At 48.7% G+C, this 19,775-nt stretch overlaps 2 protein-coding genes across 2 annotated transcripts; one reads left to right on the top strand and one right to left on the bottom strand.

Moving 5' to 3' along the window:
- The first annotated feature begins 3,769 nt into the window (after window positions 1-3,769).
- LOC149914479 (olfactory receptor 14J1-like) lies at window positions 3,770-16,622 on the top strand. The gene is made up of 3 exons (XM_090126372.1): window positions 3,770-4,677; window positions 11,911-11,932; window positions 16,563-16,622. Exons 1-3 carry the CDS (start codon window positions 3,770-3,772, stop codon window positions 16,620-16,622), a joined length of 990 nt encoding a protein of 329 aa, XP_089982498.1.
- On the bottom strand, window positions 10,341-11,273 carry LOC149914480 (olfactory receptor 14J1-like). The gene has a single exon (XM_090126338.1). The coding sequence runs from the start codon at window positions 11,271-11,273 to the stop codon at window positions 10,341-10,343; it is 933 nt and encodes a 310-aa protein (XP_089982464.1).
- Window positions 16,623-19,775: the final 3,153 nt, after the last annotated feature.

Raw genomic sequence — 19,775 nt, 5'->3', positions numbered from 1 at the left:
CCCTTCATGCCAGGTAGCATGCCCCATTTCACTGTGAGCTCACATTCACCCTAGCTTTCCTTTTGCTGTGTATAAATTTCTGAAAGCCCTTCTGTCTTTGATATGTCTGGGCAGGTTCAATTCTGTGTGAGCTTTAGACTTTCTAAATTAATCTCAGCAGGTGCACTAGGACAAACACTCTGCATTGCTCCCAGCTGACCCCTTCTTGTTTCCAATTCCTATATCTGCTTTCTTTCTGTACCGTACACCACAGACACTTGAAGAAGCCAAGGTGTGCTCTCCTGAAACCCAAAGGTGTGAGGTTGACTTTTGCCATCCCTTCAGACTCCTCAGCTCCACCATCCCATGGCCACTGCAGACCAGGTTCACTTTGACCTTCAACTTCTCCACCAGCCCTTCCTTGCCGGTGAGTATGAGATGCAGCAGAGCACCTCTCCTCTTTGGTTCCTCTGAGGTTTGGCGAAGAAACTGTCAGCTGCGCTGTCCAAGGATATCCTGGATCTTGTATGCCCTGCTGTGCCGTCCCTGCAGCAGATACTGGAGTGAAAAAGGCCCCCAAAGGGGACAAGGGCCTGACAACATCAGGCTCCCATCTGTCTGCAGAGGGCACCTTCCACTTGCTCTTCCTGATCAGGAAGCCAGGAACAGACACTGCTGGTCTCCTCGGTTTGCCATTGCCATTCACTCTGACCTGGCTGCTCTGCCATCCCCAGGAAGAGCTCAGTGCACTCCCACAGAGAGCAGTTGCCCTTCCTTGTCTCCTCATCCATCTATCATAAAGACTTGTGCTACAGTCCAGTTGTGGAAGCCATTAAACCACGTCCCTGTGATCCAAGCAAGAACTCAGACCTGCAAGTGTACAAAGCTTTCTAGCCCAGAACATATTGGTTTTCTCACTCGTGTAAAACCACATAAGAAGACATCCTGTGCAGGAGGCATTATTGGATTCTGTGCATCCATGGTATCTATAAGGTGGCACATAATCATGGGACCCACTGTGGGGCGCCAAGTTGTCCAAGCAGCATGGACACTCCTGGGCATGGCTTTCCTGAAGGCCCTGTGCTGCATTTGCAGCTGCATGTGAGTGTGCTGGACAGCCCAGGGAACTGGTATGACACTAGGCTGCTTCTGATGTCATTCACATGAGAGCACATAGAAAACTGAGGCTTCTTCAGGTGAAGAACACAGATGTGTGTCAGCTCTGTAGTGCCTTGAGCTCCAGAATAGGCAGCAGATGGAGAACAGAGGAAGATCTGCCTCTTCTTTTGTGAGCTCATCCATACAGTCAGCTGAATAACTCTGCATACTCCATGGAGATGAGTAAAAAAGACATACTCCAGTGCCCTAAACGCAGTGGTCTGTTGTCATTTGGGATGGCCAAGAATAGCTCTAACCCCTCTCTTGCCCTCAGCTGATGCTCAGGAAGGAGGTGTCTGTCTCAGGGATTTCCCACACACTTCCCAAGCACTAGCACACATCCAGGAGCACCCCAGGCACCTTGGTCATCACCCAGGCTCTGTGTGTGAGCAACTGACTCTCCTCTGGAGGACCAAGGACTCAGAGCAGGAGCTCACATGCAGGCAACTCCTTGTGCACATCTGAACTGAACCAGAGAAATCTCAAACCTATTTCCGCCATAGGGATTCCATCTAGGGATGAGATGCCAGCACTGCCTCAGCAGGATCACTGCCCTGCCCAGGGCAAGTCTACCCATCCCTGTCCTTGCCTGTGTGCTCTTTTCGTTACAGCAACACTCAATGAAGGACTAACAGTATGTCTGGAATTAGTCCTTGTCCAGTGGGCATTTGGTGGTTAATTCAGCATATTTCAGAGTACAATCATGACACTGTTGTCTTTCAGGAGCTTTTGGCCACGGAGACCCAGGCACATCTCCAGGGAGATCATTGGGAGGATAGAAATCATATCCTCCGCTGCTGAGCTGTTCTGAGCTCCTGGGACACAGGGAGCTCCTACAAGTGGGCAGTGCTGCAGAGACACAGCTCTGACTAAGAGCAGCTCCCGTGTACTCTGCCTCAGCACAAGGGGCGCATTCGTCAGGTGACATGAAGATGGAAGAGAAAGGAGAGAGGGATTACAGGATGTGTGGGGTGTGAGTGGGCTGCGACCTCACTGCAGGAGCATTGCTTTCAGCCACTGACAAGGTAAGTCTCTCACTATAGGTAATGCAAACACTTTTCCAACAGGGATCACCAAATCTGGCACTTCCCAGTAGAGATCAGGCTGCATATACTCTTTGTTTCTTTATCATGGAGTAAGAGCTGTTCCAGCAGAGGGCTTCCCTGCTGCAGCATCGGAGCACAGCTCTGAGGGCACATCAAGAGAGAACCCTTAAGTGCATTTTACCTCTCTGCTTTCCTTTAACGTATATATTCTTTCAGTAAAGCCATGGGAGCTCTCTTAGGTTCCCTTTTTCACTTGAAAAAATGAATCTGAAGGCGGAGTGGTTTCTGGACAGCAAATAGGAATGCAGAGATTTGGGCTGGTGTCTGTATGCTCAGTCAGGGAAATGGCAGGAAAACAGCCCCCAGGATGAAAATCTGCAGACCGTAGAGATATGATCAGGGAATTACCCCCTTCAGTGCAGGGACCTTCCTCTGAGCAAGCTCCCACCTAGAAAAGTCTCTGCCCACATGACCATGGGGTCCGATGCGTGAACCACCTCCTGTGCAGGCAGAGCTCCAGCAGAGCAGAGCAGCATCTCCCCAGGCACGTGTCCATCACCCTCTGCAGTGCACAGGGGCTGAGAGCCACTGCCTGGGGCTGTGGGCAATGCAGTCTGTGAGGCTGGGAAGGAGCTGGCTTTCCCTTAATGAGATGCCATCAGTAGGACACATCTCCCTGAGGTGTCCTTCAGAGCCGTGAGCTGACCTTCAGGATGCAAATATTTCCCCTAGTCATGAAATCAAAGTGCAGGGAAGAAGCAGAGAGATGCAATATGCAAATGCTGTGGGGTTGGTGAAATCAGTGTTAGGGGTCATTTGCAAGATGCGTGGTGATGAGGCACTGCTGAAGTACATTGAGAAAGGGTGAATACACAGTGATGGGCAGAGGACTCCTGTTTTCTGAGCTGGGTCTGACTTCAGAACTTTATGGGAATGCAATCGTCTTGCGTCTGCTAAGTAGTCAAGCTCAGAGCAATTGGAAAGAAAGCCAGTCAGCTCCCCTTCCCCTGCGCTAAGCAGCAGTGAATCCCTTTGCCTCTTAGGTCTTACAACTGTTCAGACTTCAGCAAACACTCCTTGGGCATGGTGAGCAGGATGAGAATTTGTAGGAAAAAGCGATCCCTAGAACTTCTATTTTTGACCTACATATTTTTGGCGTTAAGGTTCAGATGCAGACCAGCACTTTTCCATTAGTAGTGATTTTATCTGATACATACTGAAACCAAAATCTTCCCACACACGATCACCACGTTCCTATGTACAGGGACAAGTCTGCTTCATTGAGATAAAAAGTACAGAGTCCCTCATGGCAAACACAAACTCATGAAATGTAGATCACATCATGGAGCTGAATGAACCCTCCCCACATAGATCAGAGAATGACAGGAAATAAGAGCCCCATAAACTTCTACTTATTAAGGTATGGTGAAGCTCATTAAAATAAACTCCCGTAATGGAGTTAAATGAACATTATCCATACACATAGAAAAACTTCTTATAGCAGTGGGAAGAGTGTTTGTGCGAATGGTCTTGACTCGTCATTATCTTCTGTACTCTGCACAGGACTCCATGCCCAGGAACTGCAGATGCCCAACAGCAGCTCCATCAGCGAGTTCCTCCTGCTGGCGTTGGCAGACACGCGGCAGCTGCAGCTCCTGCACTTCTGGCTCTTGCTGGGCATCTACCTGGCTGCCCTCCTGGGCAACAGCCTCATCAGCACAGCCGTAGCCTGCCACCACCGCCTGCACACCCCCATGTACTTCTTCCTCCTCAACCTCGCCCTCCTCGACCTGGGCTGCATCTCCACCACTCTCCCCAAAGCCATGGCCAATGCCCTCTGGGACACCAGGCACATCTCCTACTCTGGATGTGTTGCCCAGACCTTCCTGTTTGTCTTTCTGATATCGGCAGAGTATTTCATTCTCACCATCATGTCCTATGACCGCTACGTTGCCATCTGCAAGCCCCTGCACTACGGGACCTTGATGGACAGCAGAGCTTGTGCTACCAAGGCAGCAGCTGCCTGGGGCAGTGGGGTTCTCTATTCCCTGCTGCACACTGCCAACACATTTTCACTGCCTCTCTGCCAAGGCAATGCCGTGGATCAGTTCTTCTGTGAAATCCCCCAAATCCTCAAGCTCTCCTGCTCAAAATCTTATCTCAGGGAAGTTGGGCTTATTGTTGTTAGTATTCTTGCCTTATTTGGGTGCTTTGTATTCATTCTTGTGTCCTATGTGCAGATCTTCAGGGCCGTGCTGAGGATGCCCTCTGAGCAGGGACGGCACAAAGCCTTCTCCACGTGCCTCCCTCACCTGGCCGTGGTCTCCCTCTTTGTCAGCACTGGCATGGTTGCCTACCTGAAGCTCCCCTCCATCTCCTCCCCATCCCTGGACCTGGTGGTGTCATTTCTGTACTCGGTGGTGCCTCCAGCAGTGAACCCCCTCATTTACAGCATGAGGAACCAGGAGCTCAAGGATGCAGTGAGGAAAATGTTGTCATGGTCACATTTCAGCAGGCATAAACTTCACATGTGTCAGCAAGTGACTCAGTCTGTACAATAACAAACTTATGTTCCTTACTGATTATAATATTTATTTATGTTTATCACTTCATTTTTCTTTGCTATTCATATATGTGTGTGTGTGTGTAATTATCATTAGTGGTTATCATGGTCCTACACATATGTTTGGCTTCCTTCTACTTGTACTGAGGCATCACCGTGCTCTCTTTCTCCTGGAGCCCATAGGAACTCTGGCTCAGTGCTGACTTTCTCACAGCCTCCATGTTCCACCTCTGTGTCTGCAGGCAAATGAGATGCCAGCAGGCACCGTGGAGCTGATATAGGCTTGATTAGCAAATGGGATCAATGTATTAGCCGGTTGAACAATATATTACTTTAGCAGAAGGAATCAGTGTGTGCTCGTGGTAAAACTTCTGTGTTTACCTTTGACTGGTGTGTGAACAGCCCTGTTTTTATCAATGATCCTGTTTCACAGAAGCTCTGAAATCACTTTTTTGCCTCCACCAGGTGCAAGGACTTGTTCTTGGGTTTGACATAACTGTTTGCACTTACACCAGACCAAGATAGAAAGTTGTTGATTGTGGCAAGACAAGCAATGGAAGTTTGCCAAACTGGGGGGAAAGTGCTAAAAGGTGAGCCAGGGTGCACCATGATGAAGAGGAAGATGAACTAAAGGGGAGGAAGTAGGTGCTGTGAGAAGGAGGACATGTGGTGTCAGGGGCTGTGCTGGGGGCCCATCTCTGTACCACTGCACGCATGCTGCCCCACACAGTGCCTGCACTGAGCTGCCAGGGGCTGCCTGTGGGGCGGTGGGGCCGGGCTGTCCTGCAGAGGGGAAGGCACACGGAGCCTCATGCTGCGGGGCTGGGACCCCAAAATCAGCCTGCAACTCAGCGCCCAGCTGCGCTGTGCTCACCTTGCCTGGCTCCCAGGTGCCCCCTGTGCTGCTCTGTCACTGCCCCTCTACAGGACAGGGGAGAGAACACATCTCAGCAATTCCTGGGTTGAGGCACAAAGAGTTTTATTCTTTCTTTGCTTAAAACCCAAAGACAACAAACTGTGTGTGTCAATGGCTACATATCAATGCAGGGTTCTTTGTTGTTGTTGTTTGTTTGTTTTTTTCTGCACACTTGGGATCAGCTATTGAATTCTGCGTCCCTTTCACGTTAATATATTATTTGAAACTGCACCTAACCCACAACACATGTTTCTGTTATTCTATATAATATAAATTATTTCCAACACATACATCTGCTCACTGTTAGTTAGGATTTCACATCCTCTTCTTCCTTACCTATTTACTCTAATCAAAGTGATATGCCATGTTTCTATTTAATCTTTATTGTCTCATGTCCTGACTTTTTTTCCCTAATATTTAATAATAACTTCCCAAATTACCCCTGTGTACAAGTTGTTATTTCTGTTCTTGTTGTCAGACCCAGTCTGTTGTGTCACTGCAGCTCTGGTAATGATTCCTTTGCTGAACTCCAGACCATTCCAATAACAGCTCTCTGGGTACTGAAGGGAAGGTTGCTAAGTTACAGAAACACACTTATCTACCAGGTGCCACTTGTAAGCAAAGAATCAATCTAATAAACAATTTCTTCGTGTGTGCTGTAAAAAGATGTGTTTTACTATAACACAGCCTTAGTCCTGGGATCTACAATGCTTTCTTTAGCTCAATATTACAAGGATCTAAAAGAGAAATCAGTATTTTCCCCACAGTTCAATACATGTCCTGGTTCTTTATGGTCAGAATGATAATGTGGATGCTTTGTCAGTACATCAGTTACACAGAGTGGTACAGAAATCTCCCTGGACTTTTGGAAGTCCTTTGGCATGGTCCCACATCACTTCCTTATCTCTGTGGAGAGATGTGTGAGATGGATTTGAAGGGCAGAGTGTTCATTGGATAAGAAATTGGTTGGAAGGTCGCAGCCAAAGGACTGTGGTAAATGGCTCTCTGGGAAATCGGCTCCACCAGGTGGAGGCTGATCACAAGTTATGTCCACAGGGGTCAGCCTTGGGACCAGAGCTGTTCAACGTCTATCAGAGGCATGGATGATGAGACAGAGAGCACCCTCAGCAAGTGTGCTGATGTCACCAAGCTGTGTGGTGCAGTTGGCATGACAGAATGAAGGGGTGCCATCCAGAGGGACCTGGCCAGGCTTGAAAAGTGGGCCCAAAGAAACAGCATGAGGTTCAACAAGGGCACTGTCCTTCTCTACTCAGCCCTCAGAAGGCCCCATCTGGAGCATGATGTAAAGCTTTTAGAGAAGGTCCAGAGGAAAGCCACGAGGGTGATCAGAGGGCTGGAGGACCTCTCCTGGAAAGACAGGCTGAGGGAGATGGGAGAAGAAACAGCCTGGAGGAGAACACATTGCAGCCTTCCAGTACTCACAGAGAGCTCAGAAAGAAGATGGAAATCAACTTTTAACATGGGCAGATATCACAAGGTACAAATGTTTTAAATTACAAGAGTTGAGATTTAGATTAGAGACTGGGAGGATCTTTTCAGAGAGAGGGTGGTGAGGTCCTGGCTGTTGTGGTGTTGTGATTTTTTTTTATGTCAGTATTCCACACCAAAACATGTGAAGCAGTGGGAGTTAAAGAGTTAGCGTTCTGGTTCCACTTGCTGCCTTTTATGGGCATTTTGAGCATTCTGATGGGAGGGGAGGGGCAGAATTCCCTGGAGCACATGGTGTGAAGAGGAAGATAGGTGGAGATCCAGACTGCACCACAGTGGCTCTCCCTCAGGCCCCACTCAGTTTGCAGCAGAGAAGGGCATGTGCTTCCCTTGTACTATCGTGGGGACTCACACTTTGGGCACACTTTGGTTCAGTAGGATTTAGTAAATTACCATTCCTCCTCAGATCGTTGCTGCTGTGATCCATTTGTTAAACCCATCTACTAGCTCTCGGCCCTTCCACCTCTCCCAGAGTGCGTGGCCTCCCTGGGGCCTCCCTGCACCACCAGCATCACCAGAAAAGTCCCAGGTCTGGTTCGCTCCTCTGATTACTACCCATTCTTGATAGTTCAGGTAAGCAGTGATGAAACTGTTCAGGGAAGCCTGCGACCTATGCAAAAGGATTTCAGGGGTTAGGGCGAATGGCTGAGAGAGTGGCGTCACAAGTGCTATTTTTCTCTCTCCTTCTTCTGGGGTGGTGAGGGATGCAGAGCAGTCTAGGAAATGGCAGGCTTTGAATAAGTGGCAGAAAGGTTGGTGCCACCACAGAACTCTGGGTTCTTTGACCATGGGGAGGACGGAAGAGAAAACTGGATGTGAATTGAGAGCAAATCTAAAGAAATGTGTGTGTAAAAACCAGAGTGAAGTATGGGTAAAGCACGTAGAGAAGTGTGAATAAAGCTGGACTAAAGTGTGAATAAACTTGAAGTGTGAGAAAGACCAGGAGCAAAGTGTGGGTAGACCAGGAGTAGAGCGTGAGTACACCCGGAGCAGGGTGTCAGTAAAAATCGGAGAAAAGTTTGAGTAAACCCAGAGTGAAGTGTGAGTAAACTTGAAGAAATGTTTCCGTAAACGCTGAGGAAAGTGTGAGTAAAACACACACACACACACAAAATGTGAATAAACTCAGAGTAATGTGTGAGAGAACTTGGAGTAAAGAGTGAGGTGGGCATTTCAAGGATCCCTGCATTACATTTGTGATACTGTTGTGTGGGGAGGTGCAGCAGAAGTCATCTTCACAAAAGGAGAGCAAATAATCCAAATTCTTCTGCAAGCTGGTTTTGCTATTAAGCGAGGCAAAGTGAATGGACCTGCCCAGGAGATTCAGTTCCTAGGTATAAAGTGGCAAGATGGGCGTCATCACATTCCAGCAGATGTGACCAACAACATCACTGCTATGTCTCCACCCACTAGCAAGAGAGAGACACAGTCTTTTCTGGGTGTAGTGGGCTTTTGGAGACTGCATGTTCCAAACTGTAGCCTTATTGTGCACTTCCTTCATCAGGTGCCGCGGATGAAAAATGACTTCACATTTCAAAAGCAGCAGGCTTTTGAACAGATTAAAGAGGACATAGCCCGTGCCATGGCCCTAGGGCCAGTATGGCTGGGACAGGATGTAAAGAACATCCTGTACACTGCTGCTGGAGAGAAAGGTCCCACTTGGAGTTTGTGGTAAAGATCCTCAGGAGAGACCCGAGGATGATGCCTGGGATTTTGGAGGCGAGTATAAAGAGGGTCCAAAGAGTGCTACACTGCAACTGAGAAGGAGATCTTAGCTGCATATGAGGGGATTCGGGCTGCTTCTGAAGTGGTCGGTACTGAAACACAGCTCCTCTGGCACCTCGACTGCCAGTGCTGAACTGCATGTTTAAACGAAAGGTTCCCTCCACCCATCATGCAACTGATGCCACTTGGAGTAAGTGGGTTGCACTGATTACACAACGAGCACGGATGGGGAACCTCAGCTGATTTGCAACCCCTGGTTGGATAACAGTGAAACTGACACTCAGTGTCCAGACACAGGCATCAGTTTAATGCGAATCTGTGCGCTACAGTTATCTGTAAGGTACTGGCACTTCTACACTTATTTCCATGTGCAGCTACACTTTGTGATGTTATAAGAAATCAAAGTAAGCCTTGTGTTACTTAACAATTCTATGAGATGAAGAGAAAGAAAAGAGAGAGACAGAGTATGGGGGTAGGGAGGAAAGAAGGGCAGAGAAAGACATCACAGGTCTGGGTTCCAGCTTTGATCCAGCAGAGAGAAGTGGAGGGTCCTTGACTTGTAAGCGTGCTTGTCTCATAGTTTTGAAGCAGGAAAGTCTCCAAACAGGACCTCAAGGATCTCTCTGGCATCCTTCTGTGGCTCCTAGGTTTACGGTGTGCTATCCAGGGCTGTGAGTGAGGTGGCAATAAGCAAGTCCATCAAAAACAAGTTTGCAGTCACATCTTCCTACAGAATGATGAGAACATTTTGGGCAGAGCAAGGCTGTCTCATTTTTCACAGGATTCCCTCCTCCCCAAGTGTCCAGCCTTCAGTCTGTTGACATGGCAATGCTCTTCCAAGCTGTTAAAACAACTCCAGGCACACCGCAGGCAAAGCGTCCTTTTTTTGTTGGTCTGCTACGTAATGCAGGACCAGAGGGCTGACACAAGTGCAAGGAGAAAGGAGAACAGCGTGCAAAGGTGGTGCAAGGAGAGCAGCACTGAAAAGAGCACGTCCTGCTGCTGCCCATGGCCGTGGCTCCAGGGAAGCAGCAGCACAACTCCAAGGCAGCAGAGAGGGAGCGCCCAGCGGGCGGTGAGGGGCAGCCCCACAGACACCAGGGCTGCTGCAACGTGTGGCATTGGGCTCTTGGTTCCTGCAGCCCTCTGTGTGCAGGGCTGCTCTCTGAGATACAGATGATAGTCTAATTTTTATTTATTTATTTATTTATATTTAAATCTACTCAAACAGCCAAGTGCTTGAAGAATAGTAAAGATTTCAGGAGTAAGAAAAAACAAATGTACATGGGAAATATCAATTAATAATATTATTTAAGTGGAGTAAAAACTATTGCAAGAATTAAAATATTAACAGAGAAAGAAAAAAAAAAAAGAAATATTACCTGATGCCATTCCCAGCTTTTCTTGAGTTTGTGGTAATCATGTGAAGATGATGAAGATATAATTAATGCTGAAAAAACATACATAGAAATAGTTTCTTGAGGACAGCCTTGAGCTCCCGGTTCCTCATGCTGTAGATGAGGGGGTTCACTACAGGAGGTACCACTGTGTATAACAGTGCCAGCACCAGGTCCAGAAATGGGGAAGAAAGTGATGGGGGTTTCAGGTAGGCGAATGTGGCAGTGCTGACAAAGAGGAAGACCACGGCCAGGTGAGGGAGGCACGTGGAAAAGGCTTTGTGCCGTCCCTGCTCAGAGGGCATCCTCAGCACGGCCCTGAAGATCTGCACATAGGAGAAAAGAATGAAAGCAAAGCACCCAGATGCTAAAGATATACTAAGAAGCAGAAGTGAATTTTCTTTGAGGTAGGAACGTGAACAGGAGAGCTTGAAGATTTGGGGGATTTCACAGAAGAACTGATTGATGGCATTGCCTTGGCAGAGAGGCAGGGAAAATGTATTGGCAGTGTGCAGCAGGGAATAAAGAAGCCCACTGCCCCAGGCAGCTGCTGCCATGGTGGCACAAGCTCTGCTGTCCATCAAGGTCCCGTAGTGCAGGGGCTTGCAGATGGCAACGTAGCGGTCATAGGACATGATGGTGAGAATGAAATACTCTGTCGATATCAGAAAGACAAACAGGAAGGTCTGGGCAACACATCCAGCGTAGGAGATGTGCCTGGTGCCCCAGAGGGCATTGGCCATGGCTTTGGGGAGAGTGGTGGAGATGCAGCCCAGGTCGAGGAGGGCGAGGTTGAGGAGGAAGAAGTACATGGGGGTGTGCAGGCGGTGGTGGCAGGCTACGGCTGTGCTGATGAGGCCGTTGCCCAGGAGGGCAGCCAGGTAGATGCCCAGCAAGAGCCAGAAGTGCAGGAGCTGCAGCTGCCGCGTGTCTGCCAACGCCAGCAGGAGGAACTCGCTGATGGAGCTGCTGTTGGGCATCTGCAGTTCCTGGGCATGGAGTCCTGTGCAGAGTACAGAAGATAATGACGAGTCAAGACCATTCGCACAAACACTCTTCCCACTGCTATAAGAAGTTTTTCTATGTGTATGGATAATGTTCATTTAACTCCATTACGGGAGTTTATTTTAATGAGCTTCACCATACCTTAATAAGTAGAAGTTTATGGGGCTCTTATTTCCTGTCATTCTCTGATCATATCTCAGCTGCCTGGATATTTTACAAGCCATTTCCATGTCTCATGTCTTTACCTGTCTGCACACAGAGTGCCCATCTCACGTTCTCTGCATTCAAAGTTCTCTTAGAGAAAGCTGCCTGTTTGCAGACAAAGTGCATTGTTCCCGTCTGCAGAGAATTACGATAATTTCAGCTGGTGCTGTCCTTTGGGAGAGGAGAAACTGAAAGCACTTGAGGACATGATTCATATAACAGCAGAATGAGAAATGTACAATTCAGGATTCTCAGTGCTCATATTCCACAGCTCCTTTCAGATTTCTGTCTAAAACACTTCCCCTTTCCTATGTACAGAAAATGGAAAATCCCTGACTTCTCTCTCCTCTTGCAAAGGGCCTTTGGAAACAGCCTACAGTGCAGTGTAGCTGTGATCCCCCTGCCCAGGCAGCAGCTGTGGCAGCAGAAGGCCCCTGCCCTGCCCTGCCCTGCCGGGGGGCTCCTTCCCCTCACACATCTCCCCACAGCTCCCTGGGCAGCTCCCTGGGCAGGCTGAGTGCTGAGTGCTGAGTGCTGAGTGCTGAGTGCTGAGCGCTGAGTGCTGAGTGCTGAGTGCTGAGCCTAGCAGGCGGCAGAGTCCCTGGCCCGGCACACAGCCCCTGGGGCACAGCAGGGACCTGCTCTGCAGGACAGCCCTGGGCATCCGGCTGCAGCCCCGGCTGCACAGCCTGCAGCCGTCCTGGGACACGCAGCCCTCAGGGCTGTGCTCTGATGCTGCAGCACGGAAGCCCTCAGTTGGAGCAGGTCTTTTTCCATGATAAAGAAACAGAGTTTGCAGCCTGATCTGCAATGGGATGTCACCAGCATAGTGATCCCCGCAGAAAAAGCCACAACATTGCCTGCAATGAGAAATTACCTTGTCAAGGGTTGTGAGCAATGCTCCTTCAGTGATCTCACAGCCTGCAAACGTACCTCACAGCCTGTAAGCTCTTTGCTTCTGTCCCAGTCACCTTCAGATCATGCTCCCAGCACTGCTGTGTGCTGCACAGGAGCTGCTCCTGGGCACAGCTGTCTCTCTGCTGTGCTGCCCACTACTATAAGCTCCCTGTGTCCCAGTAGCCCAACCCAGCTCAGCAGCAGAGAATGTGATTTCCTTCTCTCCCTGGAGGTATCCATGGCCCTCCTGAACTGAGAGCTCCTGCAACGCAGTAGGGTCATAGCTACAGAATGTACTTCAAAGTCAGCTCAATTAATCAACACATCCACTGGATTCCGAAAGCACAGTTGTTCCTACAAGAAGAAATTTTATCATGAGAGAAACAAATGGCAAATCTGGAAATGCTCCATTCATGACTTGTAAATGCAGTCGTAACATTACAGAACCATAGAAAAGTTTTGGCTAAAGGGGACTTTGAAGATCACCCAGTTCTGGTCCCTAGCCATGGCCAGAGTTGCCAAACACCAGATCAGGCTGCCCAGAATCTCATCCATTCTGACCTTGAATGCCTCCAAAGTTGGGTCATACACAGCTTCTTTTGGCAACATTTTCCAGTGCCCGTGTGTAAAAAAATGTCTTCTTAACATCTAACCTCGGTCCCCTTTTAAATTTAAAGCTATTTCCCCTTGTCCTGTTTCTATCAGGCCATCTCACCCTAACACTAAGTTTAGGCATTTCATCTTCAGATGCAAACCTTGGGGCTGAAATGGGATTCTGTTCCTCACAGGATCATGGGACCTAGAATCCCCTTAGCTGAGTTCAGGTGTGCACAGTGAGGTGTCTGCGTGTGAGCCCCTCATCTGAATCCTTGCTCTGTATTCAACAGGGACTGCACTGCTCACACACACACACTCAGGGATGACCAAGGTGCCTGGGGTGATCCTAGCTGTGTGCTCGTGCTTGTAAACTGTGGTGGAAAATCTGTGAGACAGACAGCTCCTTCCTGAGCATCAGCTGAGGGCCAGAAGGGAGGTATTCGTGGCCATCCTAAATGCCACCACAGCCCTGTGCTTGGGGCACCCACTGTGCCTTTTGCACCTGTCCCCATGGAGCATGTTGTGTCATTCTGCTGCCCAAATGGATGAGCTCAGAACACAAGAGCCAGATCTTCCTCTCTGCTCCATCTGTGGCATAGTCTGGAGTTGAAGGCATTACAAAGCTATGACACATCTACATTCTTTCACTGGTGACACCTTATCAGTTTGCTCTGGGCTCTCAATTGAATGGCATCTGTAGAAGTATGGGGTCATGACACTTACCAGTTGACAGGAAACTGGCAAACACTGTACCAGTTTGAAGCAAGAGCAAGAAAGAGGACAAAGGCAATTACAGAACTGTCTGTTTCACTTGAGTACCTGTTAAAATTATGGAAAAAATGATGCTGGGAGTTACTGAGAAACACCTGAAGGACAATTCTGTCTTTGGTCACAGCCAACACAGGTTCATGAGAGGAAGTTCTTATTAAACTTAATGTCCTTTTATGACAAGGTCACACATCTAGTTGACCAAGGGAAGCCAGTTGAGGTTATCCTTGAGGATTTCACCGGAGCTATTGATACTGTTACTTAGAAAATTCTTCTGGACCAATTTTCCTGCACTGGGCTAGACAGAAACATCATCTAATGGGTGAGCAGTTGGCCGATGTGCCTGGCTCTAAAGGGCTACATTAAATGGGGTTCCATCAGGCTGGTGGATGTTCACTAGCAGGGTTCCCCAGGGCTCCATTTGAGGGCCACTTCTCTATAAGGTTTGCATCAATTATTTGCATGCAGGACTAGAAGATGTTTTGAGTACATTTGCTGATGATACCAAGATGAGTATCATCTGTTTCCTCTACTGAGGTTAGAGAAGACTTTCAAAGCGATGTGGACAAGTAAGAGAACTGGGCAAACATAAATTGCACATGAAGTATAACAAGAACAAGTGCCTGATTCTGCACCTGGGTGGGGGCAACCCTGGACATACACACTGACAGGATAAGGGACACTGGAGAGCAGTCCCAATGAAAGGGATTGGGGGTCCTGGTCAACATCAAATGGAACGTGAGTCAGCAGTGTGCCCAGGCAGCCAGGAAGGCCAACTGTCCCCTCAGTGCATTGAGCATGGCATTGCCAGCTGGGTGAAGGGAGGGATTGTCCCACTCTGCTCTGCTCTGCACTGCTGCAGCCTCACCTGGAGCACTGGGTGCACTGCTGGGCACTGCAGAACAAAAAGGACATAAGACTATAGGAGACAGGGCACCAGAACTAAGAGATCTGAAGTTCAAAGTTTCATTGGGATTGACTACTTGTCCAGCCTGGGCCCCTCTCACATCCCACATCCTGGCATGAGACACACTGCCCACATGGGACTTGGGCCTCACGGCATCCTTGCACCCCATGCAGAGTCTGGCAGCTGCTGTCCCCGGGTCTTTCATTTGACATCAGACAAACCTCCATCCCACTGCCCCAGGAAGGGCCCTGAGCCAGCACGAGGGACACGATCTCCCTGCCAAGGCTCTGGGGATCAGGCCTTGGCCTTTCTGCTTCAGAAGACAAAGGAGGCTTTGCTCAGCATCACAGCCACCATCCCAGTGCCTTGGTCTGCCTGCAATCATGGCTTCCAATTATCTGCTCTAACAAGTCCCTGGGGAAGCTGGCTTGTGAATGGCCCTCAGTGGGGCCCATTAATACTCCAGGAAACTTCACTGTTCCTTCTGATTTTGGCTTCTTGAGCACTTCTTGCAATCTTCTCTCAGCACTGGAGGTGGATGGACTCAGCAGCAAAAGTCCCGTGGGGCCCATTACAACCTGAAGAGCCCTCCTGTGCCTTGTGCCTTCCTGTCATCTTCTTCAGGTGTTCAGAACTTGTACAGCAAACTGGAGAGGTATCTCGAAAGTGCTTAAAGAGGACGACAATGATGGGCATTTATGAAGACTATTTATTTATTTATTTATAGTTGGGTTTAAACAAGAAGTTGCAGCAGCACTTTGTAAATTATATTGACCCAGGATGTCCCCTAATGAGCTTTGCCCCATCACTGTGTGGACAAATGTCCTCCCCAGCTACTCCACCCCATTTCTACTCCCATTGGCCCCATGGGACTTGCATCAGTTTTTCTCACATCACACTTCTCTGCATTCCTCCACTCGGTGTTAAACCTCATTTGCACCAACTCCCACTGGCTTTCCTCAGTGAACCAGCTGCACATGGGAAATGAAAGATTTCTCTTTTTTCCAACAAACAGAATTCCTTCATGATGAACAATGAAACACAGTCTGTGTCCCTGTACCTGAAGGCTTGTGTTTCCTGCTAACACAGTTCTGCAAAATGTTGTTCTTTTTGGAATAAGATAGAAAGGACACAAAATCCCCTGAAAGACTTGAATTTTCAACTTAAAAAAAAAAACAGATCTCATGAGTATTTCAGAACTTGAGAGGTGTGTTAACTCATTTTCACTGATTTCTGTCTTGGTCTTCAATCCATTCAATTCAGTTCAATTGCTTCAGTTTTATTGACATGAACATCTTTCAGACTTACCGCTTCAAAAATAAAAGAAAATCCATCTGTGTTTTGAACAGAGCCTGGCGCTCCCCAGAATTTCCCTGCCGAGAATTGTCCATGGCAGCTCTCAGTGTTCCCACTATCTGGGCCACACTGTGGTACTGAGATCTTCTCACGTTCTCAGACCTTGTTTTAGAAGGTCACATGCAGCACAGGATGCTTCACGCCCTTCATGCCAGGTAGCATGCCCCATTTCACTGTGAGCTCACATTCACCCTAGCTTTCCTTTTGCTGTGTATAAATTTCTAAAAGCCCTTCTGTCTTTGATATGTCTGGGCAGGTTCAATTCTGTGTGAGCTTTAGACTTTCTAAATTAATCTCAGCATGTGCACTAGGACAAACACTCTGCATTGCTCCCAGCTGACCACTTCTTGTTTCCAATTCCTATATCTGCTTTCTTTCTGTACCGTACACCACAGACACTTGAAGAAGCCAAGGTGTGCTCTCCTGAAACCCAAAGGTGTGAGGTTGACTTTTGCCCTCCCTTCAGACTCCTCAGCTCCACCATCCCATGGCCACTGCAGACCAGGTTCACTTTGACCTTCAACTTCTCCACCAGCCCTTCCTTGCCGGTGAGTATGAGATGCAGCAGAGCACCTCTCCTCTTTGGTTCCTCTGAGGTTTGGCGAAGAAACTGTCAGCTGCGCTGTCCAAGGATATCCTGGATCTTGTATGCCCTGCTGTGCCGTCCCTGCAGCAGATACTGGAGTGAAAAAGGCCCCCAAAGGGGACAAGGGCCTGACAACATCAGGCTCCCATCTGTCTGCAGAGGGCACCTTCCACTTGCTCTTCCTGATCAGGAAGCCAGGAACAGACACTGCTGGTCTCCTCTGTTTGCCATTGCCATTCACTCTGACCTGGCTGCTCTGCCATCCCCAGGAAGAGCTCAGTGCATTCCCACAGAGAGCAGTTGCCCTTCCTTGTCTCCTCATCCATCTATCATAAAGACTTGTGCTACAGTCCAGTTGTGGAAGCCATTAAACCACGTCCCTGTGATCCAAGCAAGAACTCAGACCTGCAAGTGTACAAAGCTTTCTAGCCCAGCACATATTGGTGTTCTCATTCGTGTAAAACTACATAAGAAAACATCCTGTTCAGGAGGCATTATTGGATTCAGTGCATCCATGGTATCTATGAAGGTGGCACATAATCATGGGACCCACTGTGGGGCGCCAAGTTGTCCAAGCAGCATGGACACTCCTGGGCATGGCTTTCCTGAAGGCCCTGTGCTGCATTTGCAGCTGCATGTGAGTGTGCTGGACAGCCCAGGGAACTGGTATGACACTAGGCTGCTTCTGATGTCATTCACATGAGAGCACATAGAAAACTGAGGCTCCTTCAGGCGAAGAACACAGATGTGTGTCAGCTCTGTAGTGCCTTGAGCTCCAGAATAGGCAGCAGATGGAGAACAGAGGAAGATCTGCCTCTTCTTTTGTGAGCTCATCCATACAGTCAGCTGAATAACTGCATACTCCATGGAGATGAGTAAAAAAGACATACTCCAGTGCCCTAAACGCAGTGGTCTGTTGTCATTTAGGATGGCCAAGAATACCTCTGTTCCATCTCTGGCCCTCAGCTGATGCTCAGGAAGGAGGTGTCTGTCTCAGGGATTTCCCACACACTTCCCAAGCACTAGCACACATCCAGGGGCACCCCAGGAACCTTGGTCATCACCCAGGGTCTGTATGTGAGCAACTGACTCTCCTCTGGAAGACCAAGGACTCAGAGCAGGAGCTCACATGCAGGCAACTCCTTGTGCACATCTGAACTGAACCAGAGAAATCCGAAACCCATTTCCGCCATAGGGTTTCCATCCAGGGATGAGATGCCAGCACCGCCTCAGCAGGATCACTGCCCTGCCCAGGGCAAGTCTACCCCTCCCTGTCCTTGCCTGTGTGCTCTTTTTTGTACAGCAACACTTTCTGGTAGGACTAACCATATGTCTGGAATTAGTCACTGTCCACTGGACATTTGGTGGTTAATTCAGCAGATTTCAGAGTACAATCATGACACTGTTTTCTTTCAGGAGCTGTTGGCCACGGAGACCCAGGGACATCGCATGGGAGATGATTGGGAGGATAGAAATCACATCCTCCGCTGCTGAGCTGTTCTGAGCTCCTGGGACACAGGGAGCTCCTACAAGTGGGCAGTGCTGCAGAGACACAGCTCTGACTAAGAGCAGCTCCCGTGTACTCTGCCTCAGCACAAGGGGCGCATTCGGCAGGTGACATGAAGATGGAAGAGAAAGGAGAGAGGGATTACAGGATGTGTGGGGTGTGAGCAGCCTGCGACCTCACTGCAGGAGCATTGCTTTCAGCCACTGACAAGGTAAGTCTCTCACTATAGGTAATGCAAACACTTTTCCAACAGGGATCACCAGATCTGGCACATCCCAGTGCAGATCAGGCTGCATACACTCTGTGTTTCTTTATCATAGAATAAGAGCTTTTCCAGCAGAGGGCTTCCCTGCTGCAGCATCAGAGCACAGCCCTGAGGGCGCATCAAGAGAGAATCCTTAAGTGCATTTTACCTCTCTGCTTTCCTTTAACGTATATATTCTTTCAGAAAAACCCATAGGCATTCTCTTAGGTTCCCTTTTTCACTTGAAGAAATGAACATGCACTTAGATAGTGCTCTGCAGACGGGGTGGGTTCTGGACAGCAAATAGGAATGCAGAGATTTGGGCTGGTGTCTGTATGCTCAGTCTGGGAAATGACAGGAAAACAGCCCCCAGGATAAAAATCTGCAGACCACAGAGATATGATCAGGGAATTACCCCCTTCAGTGCAGGGACCTTCCTCTGAGCAAGCTCCCATCTAGAAACGTTTCTGCCCACATGACCATGGGGTCCGATGCGTGAACCAGCTCCTGTGCAGGCAGAGCTCCAGCAGAGCAGAGCAGCATCTCCCCAGGCACGTGTCCATCACCCTCTGCAGTGCACAGGGGCTGAGAGCCACTGCCTGGGGCTGTGGGCAATGCAGTCTGTGAGGCTGGGAAGGAGCTGGCTTTCCCTTAATGAGATGCCATCAGTAGGACACATCTCCCTGAGGTGCCCTTCAGAGCCGTGAGCTGACCTTCAGGATGCAAATATTTCCCCTAGTCAGGCGATCAAAGTGCAGGGAAGAAGCAGAGAGATGCAATATGCAAATGCTGTGGGGTTGGTGAAATCAGTGTTAGGGGTCATTTGCAAATGTGTGGTGATGAGGCACTGCTGAAGTACATTGAGAAAGGGTGAATACAAAGTGATGGGCAGAGGACTCCTGTTTTCTGAGCTGGGTCTGACTTCAGAACTTTATGGTAATGCAATTGTCTTGCATCTGCTAAGTAGTCAAGCTCAGAGCAATTGGAAAGAAAGCCAGTCAGCTCCCCTTACCCTGCACTAAGCAGCAGTGAATCCCTTTGCCTCTCAGGTCTTACAGCTGTTCAGACTTCAGCAAACACTCCTTAGGCATACTGAGCAGGGTGAGAATTTGTAGGAAAAAGCAATCCCTAGAATTCCAATTTTTGACCCACATATTTTTGGCATTAAGGTTCAGATGCCAACCAGCACTTCTGTACTAGAAGTGATTTTATCTGATACACTCTGAAAAGAAAGCCTGACCCCACACCATCACCACATTCCCATGTACCCATAGGGACAAGTCTGCTTATCTGCACAGAGATAAGTGCAGAGTCCCTCGTGGCAAACCTGTCCTCATGAAATGTAGATCACATCATGGAGCTGAATGAACCCTCCCCACATAGAAAGACTTGTCCTTGATTTATTCCTCCT

This window comes from Phasianus colchicus, chromosome 29 (genome assembly GCF_987193195.1).
Source record: "Phasianus colchicus chromosome 29, bPhaCol1.hap1.1, whole genome shotgun sequence".
In the NCBI taxonomy this organism is placed as follows: domain Eukaryota; kingdom Metazoa; phylum Chordata; class Aves; order Galliformes; family Phasianidae; genus Phasianus; species Phasianus colchicus.
This window is presented reverse-complemented; position numbering and strand designations above follow the sequence as displayed.

What these genes read in the sequence shown, in the direction of transcription:
- LOC149914479 (XM_090126372.1), top strand. Translation starts at nt 3,770, where the DNA reads ATGCCCAACAGCAGCTCCATCAGCGAGTTCCTCCTGCTGGCGTTGGCA. An exon ending in GATGCAGTGAGGAAAATGTT is followed by an intron (nt 4,678 to 11,910) that starts GTCATGGTCACA and finishes CCCCCTGCCCAG; the next exon opens with GCAGCAGCTGTGGCAGCAGA. An exon ending in AGCAGCTGTGGCAGCAGAAG is followed by an intron (nt 11,933 to 16,562) that starts GCCCCTGCCCTG and finishes CTTCTCCACCAG; the next exon opens with CCCTTCCTTGCCGGTGAGTA.
- LOC149914480 (XM_090126338.1), bottom strand. Translation starts at nt 11,273, where the DNA reads ATGCCCAACAGCAGCTCCATCAGCGAGTTCCTCCTGCTGGCGTTGGCA.